The sequence below is a fragment of the Lathyrus oleraceus genome, chromosome 1, assembly GCF_024323335.1.
Source record: "Lathyrus oleraceus cultivar Zhongwan6 chromosome 1, CAAS_Psat_ZW6_1.0, whole genome shotgun sequence".
In the NCBI taxonomy this organism is placed as follows: domain Eukaryota; kingdom Viridiplantae; phylum Streptophyta; class Magnoliopsida; order Fabales; family Fabaceae; genus Lathyrus; species Lathyrus oleraceus.
In genome coordinates this window covers 185,656,712-185,668,417 of record NC_066579.1, presented here as the reverse complement: position 1 = coordinate 185,668,417, position 11,706 = coordinate 185,656,712, and the positions used below count along the sequence as shown (strand labels likewise).

General features: G+C 35.1%; 1 protein-coding gene across 1 annotated transcript in view; it reads left to right on the top strand.

Annotated features, from left to right (window-relative positions):
- Positions 1–402: 402 nt before the first annotated feature.
- The window catches only part of LOC127126578 (transcription factor GTE6), a 57,418-nt gene continuing 46,114 nt past the window's right edge, over positions 403–11,706 (top strand). Inside the window, exon 1 of the mRNA XM_051055536.1 lies at positions 403–474. Within this exon, the coding sequence (XP_050911493.1) occupies positions 418–474 (57 nt within the window). The 5' untranslated portion in view covers positions 403–417. The remainder of the gene's footprint in view (positions 475–11,706) is intronic.

Genomic DNA, 11,706 nt, shown 5'->3' with positions numbered 1-11,706 from the left:
AAACTAATTCAATACATCTTATTTTGTTTTTAGTTAATTTAATTTCACTTCTAAAATTAATATTTGACCCAACTTTATTTATTTTGTGAAGTCAAAAAGAAATACTCTAACACCATTTGAATTCAATATTAATAATTAGAACCCTAAAATATCGCACCTCTATAAAAAGTAAAAAAATATGCAAAGCTGCCGCTTTGGCCTTTTTGTATGAAAATCTCTCACTGAACTCAACTGCCCGGAAACCGCCGACAGGCTTTCTCCTCCGCCGTCAGAAACGGTTACCAACTCCGTTTTCTTCCGTTCTCCTCCGAGAATTCGACTCTAGCGCTATTTGAAGTGGTGGTTTCACTTCCCGCCTCTGCATAAGGAAAAGTAGAGGTGGTTGAATTGCGTTGCGGAAGAGAAGATAAGAGATTGATGGAGTGTTTCAACTTCAAGAACCGCGTTGATGAGCTTGTTTCGAAAGTTGATCAGGTAAGTATATGATATTGTTCAATCAAATGGATCGTGTTTTTGTGAACTAGGCATTGTGTATTTTTTTAGAGATGCTGCTTCCTTTGTATAAGTGTTTGGATAATTGAATGTGTTGATCAATATTTAACTATGGCATTGTTTGGATGAGCAACTTAGGGTATTTTAGAATTGATTATTTGAGATGATCTAGTGTTAAAGAGTTTACACAAGATGAAATATGACCCGAACATATGTTTACAAATGGTGAAATCATCACCTTACAAGTCAATTTTATATAGTTGAATTAAACGTAATCTAAATTCTAAGATGTTCGGAATGTCTTATTTTAGTTGATCTAGTTTTAAAGCCCATATCAGATGAGATATGACCGATTTTGTTTATAAGTGAGTGCAATCCTCATCTTACAAGCCGGTTTTGTAAGGTTGAGTTAGGCTGGATATAAATTCTAAGGTGTAAATATTGACTTATTTGAAATGATCTAGGGTCAGAAGTACTTGTGAAACTGTTTGGAAGAACTTTATAAAACAACTTATGACATGTTCATAAGTTGTTTTTAGGTTATTTTCGTAAGTTCTAATAATTAAATTTATTTTATCTTTTGTTATCAAAATTTTATACGGAAGTGTTTATCACGATGATAAGAAGTGCTCATGGTTTAAAATGGAAATTAAGTTGTTTATCCAAATAGGGTCTTAATTTGTAGCTTATATAGTATAAGATTTGGTCATATTGCAAAAAATTATTCACTGAAATTTTGCAATTATTGCAAGCAGTAAGGACATATCTGATAACATGAAATAGTATCACATTCTAGGACTTAATTCAATTAAATTATATTATTATTTACTTCAATTTATTTCATTTTACTCGATATTACTCGGTATTTCCTTTCTATTTATCTCAGGTAGTTTATTTGAAGCACAAGTAAAAAAAGGAAGAAAAGGAGGTGCAGAAAGAAGTTTTTGGAAACAAATATCAAAAGCCAAAGCCCAGCCCAAAAAGCACAGACGTTGTGCCTGTGACGAGCGTCACGCCTTGCACACTCCTGTGACGAGCGTCACACATGGTGTGACGGACGTCACACCATTCCCCTATACTTTTGGCACCAGGAACGCAACAGACCACGTTGAAGCTACTTTCACGCTTGACCCTTTTACAACGTAATGGCTATATTTACGGAAAACCCTTGGAAGAGGTTGCAATAAGTATCAGTATAAATAGAGCTTTTTGGAAAGCTCTCGGTTCCACACTTTTTCCAGCTTTCGCTTTTTCGCATTTTTCTTTTTCCAGCAGCTTAAGCATATTTTTACAGTACTACTTTTACAATTTTTATATTGTTTCTTTTGCAATTCTATTTTCTTTTCTAGCATTTAATTAATTTTTCGCACAATAGTTTCTACACCGGAAACTATTGTGTACCTTTTACCGGATCTAACCTTACGTTAGAATCTAGTTTTTATTCCTTCGCTTTTATTTTCCTGCCTGATTGAAGAATTCAAGAACAGATCCAACCGACTTATGGTGGAGTGTTCAAGACTGCTATTTAATTTCTCAGGTTCTTTAATTATTGTTTGAATTTATATATGCCCTGTTTTACTGTTTATTTATATTATTTGCCTGAGATGAATCTGTTTATGCATGATATTCATTTAAGTCTGTTTAGTATGTCTGGCTAAATTATTTAGGTATCGGTATGTAAAGTAAGCGGAATGAAGGAATCAAAACTAAGTTGGTTTAATTAAGTTTAAAATTAAAATCACTCTTTTTACGGTCTCAATTTACAGGTTTAATAACAAAGTTTTTGTACGAAAGTAAAAGACATAAAGAAGTTAAAATCAATAGAGCGAGAGTTTGAGGTTTTGACTGGACAGTGTAAATTGGACATTAATTCTAGATCAGGGCGAGAGCAATTTTTAGAGTTAATTAAATTCTAATCTTTTCCAAAAAGTATTTTTAAAGATTGAATGTGAGGACGAGAGTTAAGCATTTGAATTTAATTATATAACCTAAGTCAACAGAGCGAGAGTTTGAGATAAGGGTGTTTAAACGATTAGTGTTTTCTTAAAAAGAGTTTCTACGGATTCTATTGTTTTCAAAAAGTGGTTTTTGACTTAACTATAAGTGACAGCTATGTTAATATAAAATCATAGTTTATTCAACAGAGCGAGAGTTTGAGATAAAACTTTTAATCAATAGCGTCAACTGAAAAGATTTATTTTAAAACCAAGAAACCAATAAAGAATTGATTCCCTAATTACGACGAACTGCATACCGATATCCGCTTATTAGATATTTATTTTAGATCTTATTTTAGTTTTAGCTTTTCCCCCAAACAATCAAAGTATTACCTGCCTTAGCTTTACGAAGTAACCTTAGATAACGGTATATCGATTCATAAGTCCCTGTGGGATCGATATCTTTTAAAACTACGCGATAGAACTGTGCACTTGCAGTTTGTACCCCAAATTCGACTCATAAAGTCACGATCAATATCCGATTTGAATAAAAATGACAAGTGCCACTGGTGCTTTTCCTATCTGATTTGCAACCGACAAAGTCGGAATCGGAGTAACCAACCAAAGAGCAATCACTTCCCTTAGAGAATCAAAACCCATATTTTGAAGTACCACAGAGGTATCTAAGTATGCGCTTGACGGCTTTTAAATGTAATTCTTTGGAACATGATTGATACCTAGCACACATACATACACTAAACATAATGTCTGGTCGAGATGCGGTAAGATAGAGGAGAGATTCGATTATACCTCTATACCTTTTGATATCTACAGACTTACTATTTTCATCTCGTTCCATGTTAACAGCGGTAGGAATTGGAGTGGCGGTCACTTTGGAGTTTTCCATATCGATGCGTTTAAGTAGCTCATTATAATACTTTGTTTGGCTCACGAAAGTTCCTTTTTCAAGTTGTTTGATTTAAAGTCTGAGGAAGTAATTTAGCTCCCCCATCATGCTCATTTCGGATTCTCCCTGCATCAACTTAGAGAACTCCTTGACCAAATTAATGTTAGTAGATCCAAAAATAATGTCATCTACATAAACTTGAACTAAGATGGAGTGTTTTCCTTGACGCCTAATAAAAAGGTAGTATCAACCTTCCCTCTTGAGAATCCTTTCTCTAGTAGGAATTTTCTAAGACGCTCATACCATGCCCTACTTGTTTGAGGCCATACAAAGCCCGCTTGAGCTTATAAACATAGTTTGGATGCTCGTGGTTTTCAAAGCCGGGAGGTTGAGATACATAGACCTCTTCATTTATGCGACCGTTAAGGAAAGCGCTCTTGACATCCATTTGAAATAATTTGAAATTTTGAGAACAAACATAGGCAAGCAAAAGGCGTATAGCCTTGAGTTGAGAAACCAGAGCATAAGTTTCCTCATAGTCTATGCCTTCCTCTTGGTTATACTCTTGAGCAACAAGGCGAGCCTTGTTGCGAGTTATGACTTTGTTTTCGTCTAACTTATTCCTAAACACCCATTTAGTGCCGATTACTCAATGGTCTCGCGGAGGGGGAACAAGATCCCACACCTCATTTCTTTTAAATTGATTAAGTTCCTCTTGTATAGCTAAAAACCAATTTTCATCGAGTAATGTGTCTTTGGAGTTTTTAGGCTCATTTTGAGAGACGAAAGCGAAGTGATAACAAAAGTTACTTATCTTTGACCGTGTGGTAACTCCCTTTGATATATCTCCTAGAATATTATCAATGGGATGATCCCTGGAATATTTCTATTCCAAAGGAAGATCATTGTTATTGATGGAATGATCCTCCTCTTTCTTTTTGGGATTAAGATCCGGCTCCTCCTCAGCTTTTTCCGGATGGGTTTCAACATGATTTTCTTTTTGATCTTTTATTATATCTTCCTAAGGAACACCTGCACCATCAACAATACTACCTTCTTCGACAGTTTTCAGATAAGACTCATCGAAGGAACATGCACTGATTCTTCAATAATAAGTAACTATTTGTTGTATACTCTATATGCTTTACTAGATAGAGAGTATCCGAGAAAGATACCTTCATCAAATTTTGAGTCAAATTTACCAAGGTTTTCTTTACCATTGTTTGATATAAAGCACTTACATCCAAAGATATGAAGATGTGAAACATTTGGCTTCCTTCCCTTTAGCAATTCATAAGGGGTTTTGTTTAGAATAGGACGAATGAGTATCCTATTCAATACATAGCAAGCCATGTTTATGGCATCGGCCCAAAAATATTTAGGAAGGTTGTTTTCATTGATCATAGTTCTTCCAAGCTCTTCTAAAATTTGGTTTTTACGTTCCACAACTCCATTTTGTTGTGGAGTTCTTGGAGCAGAAAAATTATGATCAATGTCGTTTGTTTCACAAAATTTCTCAAAGAGGTGGTTTTCAAATTCACCTCCGTGATCACTTAGAATAGTAACTATGCTAGTGTTCAATTTGTTTTGAGACATCTTGGCAAATTTTTCAAAAGCAAAAAAAGTGTCGCTTTTACTTGCTAAGAAGATAGTCCAAAAAAATCTAGAGTAGTCGTCCACTATGACAAAACCATAGTAGTTTCCACCTAGACTTTTAATTCTATATGGCCCAAAGAGGTCCATATGGAGAAGTTCAAGGGGTCTTGTTGTGGAAACAATATTTTTAGATTTAAACGAGATCCTTGTTTGATTTCCCATTTGGCACGCATCACATAAGTGATCTTTTGAAAATTTGATTTTGGGAAGACCAACTACTGGATCTTTTAAGACAACTTTATTAAGCAAGTCAAAGTTGACATGTGTTAATCGCTTATGCCAAAGCCACGAGTCTTCACTCATGGAGACGAGACATTTAGCGCTTGTCGAGGATACTTCATTCAAGTTAAGCATGTATACATTATTTTCCCTCCAACCCTTAAGCACATCATTCTTATTATCATTATGTTCAATCATGCAACAATCTTTTGAAAACGATACTTTAGATCCTTTGTCACATAATTGGCTAATACTAATGAGATTGTGCTTAAGGCCTTTAACTAAAAGGACGTCTGAGATAGTAGTAGATGAGGGATTACCTACACTGCCTTTTCCGAGTATAGCTCCCTTGTTATTGTCACCGTAGGTCACAAACCCTTTCTTCTTAGCCACAAAGTCAAAGAATAAGGAAGAGTCACCCGTCATGTGTCTTGAGCATCCACTATCGAGAACCCATGTTCTCTCCGTATCCTTAAGACATTCCACCTACAAATTTAAATAAGGGAATGAGGTACCCAATTTTCATTGGGTCCTAGTGTGTGAATGAAACTTTGGTTGCATTTGGGCAACCATTGAAAAATGCCTTTAGGAACTAAAAATCTCCTAAATCGACATTTAGCAATAGTATGTCCCTTTTTGCAACAGTATAGACAATTTAAGTTCAGATGAAAGTTGCTTTTGATAACTTGATCCTTAACCACATAAGTGTATTTTTGATAAGGAGTGTTCATATTGCTTATAAAATGTGATTGATCAATAGCAAAGTGTAAGACCCCAATTTTGTCCCTAAGATCCGTCATGGCATCATAACATTGCAGTTGGCATTGCCTCAAGGATCATTAGCATCTTGGTTCCCCTTGCCTTTGGGTGAGACTCCTTGTGAGTGGTTTGAGATCACCAAGCATGCTTGAATTGTATATCATTACTTTTCTCATTTTATTTACTATCCAAAAGCACAAAAATATGTCACTAACATCTTGTGTTTGTAGCTTGAGCAATCACAAGGTCAAAAGCTTCAAGGAGATCATTGGTACAAAGACATGGTCAAGAGGAGATGATAGAAAGCATGGTAATGGTCCCCAAAGTCCTCATCCATCAAATATGCCTCCCTAGTACCTCAATTCATCATTTTGATCAAAGCAAGTCAAAGGGTTTGAGGTCTTGTTCTTCAAGGAAACCCTAATTCATCTGTGCACCACAATGCCTTGCTCCTAAAGCAACCTCAGCCCATGATCAAATACAATCAAGGGAAGTTCTTTAATTCATCACTTAATGCATATTTGAACTTATTTGAGTGTCCTCAATCATCAACTCATCAAGATATGAGGCATGGACTTGAGAAGTTGATCAGTCAATTCATTTGACTATTTTGAAATGCATCGAGACTTAAATTTTTATGTGTTGGTCATATGGAGATGGTTCCAAACGAAAAAATGTTCTTAAGGACAATATGAACAAATTTCATGTTCATCAAAAATTGATTTGAAGCTTGGAAGGCCATCTGTCATTCCAATACATTATGGGTCATTTTGACTGAAACCCTAATTGTGGGTCAACTTCCCAAGGACATAACTCATTCATTTTTTATTATTTTGAGGTGGGATAAAATTAATTGGAAATCTTAAGATGTCTACCTAAATGTTATGTTGAACAAAATTTCAAAAACTCAAAGGAAATACATGTGATAATGCAAGACAATATAGGTCCTTTTGGGCCAAATGCATTAAAAGGCAAAAAAGTCCAACTTCAAGTGCCCATTACTCTTTCATAAAATATCAAAATTATGCAAAATTTAAGTCCACTTTGATTGTCTTGAAAATATCTACAACGTTTATGTTGGAGATGTTTCCATTTGGGGCATGAATCATCAAAATAGAAGGGCTTGAACATTGGCCAAATTTGGAAACCTTGCACTGACATTTTTTGCACATCACGCTTTAAACTCAAATTTCATAAATTTCCACACTTCAAATGAGTTTTTGTCCAACATAACATATGTTCCTTATACAAAGACCTTTCCAACCATTACCCACATGCCTATGTGTGGATTTTCTAAATAGTATTTTCGAAGAGGTGAATGTTTAGGTTCAATTGTGGAATTCATGTTGAAATCTTGTTGAACAAGCCAATTCAGAGCAAATTACACGTCCAAACCTTTGGCATTTGAGTTCAACTTGCAATTGGCATTGTTTTTGGGCCTTGTGCATTATCATGCAAGCCCATGCAAGTGGTATCCAAATTCATGCACACGGATCATTTCATCATTCCCTTGCCTTTCCCTCTATAAATAGAGACCCTATGCCATTCAAATTTCACACCTGATTCAACCTGAATTGCTGCAGAAATCAAAACTCAACCTCTCACCAAAGAAGCAATTTCATTTTCTTCAAATTTTTCAGATCCAAAATTCAACTTCATCTGGTTGAATTCTTGGATCTTAAGCTTCTAAACCTTCATCATTCATCTCACTGATCTTCTGTTTTGGCAAAGCAAGCAAAGAATCGAGCTCAAGTTCCCAAAATTCAAGCTTACTCTTCAACTGGTATTTTCTTCGAATCTCATCATCCATTGACCTATTTGCTTGAATCTAGTGTTTTCGGAAGTCCTCATTTGAGAGGCAAACTAGTGGTAACTTCAATTTCGTTTTTCCTTGATCTGCATTTTCCATACCTGAATCTTCCACCTCAGATTTCTCAACCTATAGGAATCTTGAGTGTGATTCAAGGTTATAGGGGTGATGTACATCACCCCAGCTTCATTTTGGTATAAGGATCGTGTACTTTGGTTGCCTTTTGAATCTCTGCAATTTTGGCCGGAAAATCCAAGCTCACCGGAGAAGACGGTGGCTCCGGTGGCTTCATCATTGTCAGATCAATCCCTGGCCGTGTGATCTCTTTTCCAGATCTAATCTGGATCCTTCATTGTTATGACTTTTTATTGGTTTCCATGTGATTGCATTGACCGTGGACTACAATAGGTGCGCACCTCTGGATGCTTGGATCTGCCAGCTCAATTAATAAGCTCAGATCCAAGGGCTCTTGTTTTTTGCCATTTTCTATTTTCTGATCTTATTTTCTTTAATTCCAATTATTTTCAAAAATTCATAACTCTCTCATTTTTAATCCAAAAATTATGGGACCAATTGCATTAGTCTCCAAATAATTTCTAGTTTCTACTTCTGATTTTTAATATTTTTTATTTTGTCATTTGATATTTTTTGTGAATTTTCTATTTTCTGGTTATTTTTAATTCATTTTAAATAGTTTTTGATACTCAAAAAATACAAAAATATTTTCCTAACCTATTTGAATGATGATGGATCTATGAAAAATATTCTCATCAATTTTCAAATTGATTTGAGATTTATTTGAGATTTTAGTTCAATTAGGTTATTTTTATTCGTTTTTAATTGATTAAAAATAGTTTCTGACTTTTAAAAATGCTGAAATTTTTTGTCAAAACTTTGTTTGACCTTGTTGAACTTAGGATAAATTACTTGGACCTTTCAAGGTTGATGTGAAGTTATTTTGAAGTTTGACCTTTTCTTTTATTTTTAATTCAAGTTTATTTTAAATATTAAAAATGCCAAAAATATTTTATTCATTTCTTGATTTCCAATCTTCATCTCACTCCTGTTTTTGATTGTTTGACCTTGACTTTCAATGTTATTGGTCAACATATGAGGATTGGTACATTGTATTTCATTTAATGCACTTTAATTTTGCCATTTCCATTTCTCTTATCCATCTCCTTCTTCTTCTCCTTCTTATTTTCTTTTTGATCAATGAGTTGAAGGTTGATAAGTTAGCATTTGTTAGGGATATTTAATCTTCCTTGATTCAAATCTAATTCATCTTGATCAATTGATCAAGTGAATGGCTTTGCATTAAGGATAGGTTGTCTTCTAAATCATGCAAAAGGCTTAAACCAATACAAGATCAATTCTCATTTTCTTTTTGGCATGGCAAGTTGTTGGAACTTGGTTCCCTAATCAAGACTTCTAACATGTGTTGTTGCCTACATTATTATTGACCGGCCTTAGATAGTTGTGACTTCTACATAAGTCCAATTACGATTGCTTAACATAGCGCTAAATTTGCCTTATGGCACACTAACTACTAATACTAACCATTGACAATTAACATTTACTTTATGCAATTTACTTTCATGCAATTTACTATTCTTGCACATATTATCCATTTGCTTTTCTCTTTGCTCACTTGAGCACATGTTTATGTTAATGCCATTTGCCTTTTGCTCACTTGAGCACATAATTGTGTATATATTATTGTGCTTGTGTTTTGTTTTGATTGTTGTGGACCAAATACAAAGAAATGGACTTAGTTTCTAGGACTTTCCCTATGCAAAGAAATGGAGAATTGGACTTAGATTCTAGGACCTTCCTTATGCAAAATTGGAGTAAAAGGATCTTAATGATGAAGATGGATTAGAAGAACTAAATCTCCAAACCCACTCTTGTCCATTCTTGTTTTATTTCATAAAACTTTTGATGTGTGTGCTTTTATGCTAGGGATTCTACTTGAGCTTAATTGGAGGACCATTGCCATGCTCATTCAAAGTGAAAGACACAAGACACATTGAGGATCTCTTAAGAGACTTGTTTGATTGCTTATGCTTTGTGATTTGCTTATTCCAAAGGGTGGGAGCTACTTGGATCATCAATATGATCTCAAGAGAGGAACTCCATTGTGGTTTTATTTCTTTATCCCTCACCTTTTTGCTTTACTTAGGACTTAGCCCTTCTTCTTCTTCTCTCCACTCTAACCTAAGCCAAAACTTTTATGCAAACATTTAACACTTGTTTTCAACATTAGAAACCTAAGCCTTATGCTTTTGATTTTCAAACTTTCTTTTCTTAATACTTATTTTGAATTGAACCCTTAAATCCACTTTGACCATTTTTGTATATACTTCTAATTTGGTAAATATAACCCATTCAAATTTCTTTTTATGGTTCCAATGGCCACTTTCTTAATCAAATTTTCCATAACCTTTAGTTATTAGGTTTGAGTTATCTTTGTGGTAGATGTAATACTCACCTATATCCTTAGTGATGGACAATGAGTCTTCCATGCTTATTATAGGGTTAACCCCACACTAGCATGTTGAAGCTATCCTCACATGGTGGATTTGTGGTTTGGTTGAGTTTTCTCCCTTTGATGACAAAAGACCTTAAGGCTTTTGGACCAATCAATTCACCAACTTGTTTTGAGATTTTTACCCCGAACTACGAGGTTTTGATTCTAATCTTTTTTAAGATGGTACGTAGGCAATGGGTTTATCCATCCAAACAAAAATGTAAATAATTTGTATATTCTCCTCTCATCTCTTCAATCATGTTTGCACAAATAAATTTTCACAAAACGACAACCTTTGCAACAAGTGTGAAAAGGGCTCCCTAGGAGTACCTAGGATGTTTTGGGTGCCTAACACCTTCCCATTGCATAACAAATCCCCTTACCCAGATCTCTGTTTCTTTTACTAGTTTTTGTTAAAACTTTTAGGTTTTTGTTCGCTTTCTAACCATTCCTTTGGATAAATAGAAGTGCGGTGGCGACTCGACTTGTATGATTTACCTTGGATTTAGTCAATATCTCTAATGGTAACGAATACCCCGCTACAGAAAAGTGGCGACTCTGCTGAGGAGTCATTTGCCTAATGGGTTTTGCCAACTTTTCATGCTTGTTGTATTGTATTGTCTTGTGACATATTTTTTGTGCAATTTGGGATTACTGTATTGTATGTAATGATTGATTTGCTTGATATTAATTCCTTGTATGTTTGGTGATCTTTGTGAGATGAGTTCTATACCCGGACTCGAGTGCACTTAGGATAGGAGAATGGCGTAGTCTTGTTGACATGTGTGGAGTTATTCCTTAGCAAGTTGACTTGCAAGTCCATTCACTTGGTGGAGGTCATGTTGGGATCAATAATGTCACACAAGTAAGTTGTGGTTAGACATTACTCTTTCCAATATAGACCTTAGAAGCCAAGGACCTTAGTTTACCAAGCCCATCTTGGCCTATTCTTAGGATGTAGTGCGAAAGTCGTTCAAATGTAAGATTTGATACGATTGTTACGCGATACTACACTCATAAGAGTCTCTCTTGAGAATAATTTTGGAATACGAGTAGTCGTTTCTCCGATAATATCCGAAAGATGGGATGATGACTATGGGAACCTCTTGTAGAACATGTTTGGCAAGTTTAAACCCTAGTACACTCCCTTTGGGTGGTTCTTAACCTAAACCCCATGCTCGTGACTTACAACAAATCCTTGATTCATGGTTGATCCGTTCATGTGTTCTTAATATCAATGGAACTTGGGTGTTGATAAGGTGTAAACCATAATCCACCAAAATGGATGATTGATATTAAGGATAACATGATCCATCCCATGACCTGTTTTTGGTGTGCTTTGCTTGATCCTTGAGTGTGATTGTTGCATTCATGCATTCATGCACCCATCTGCATT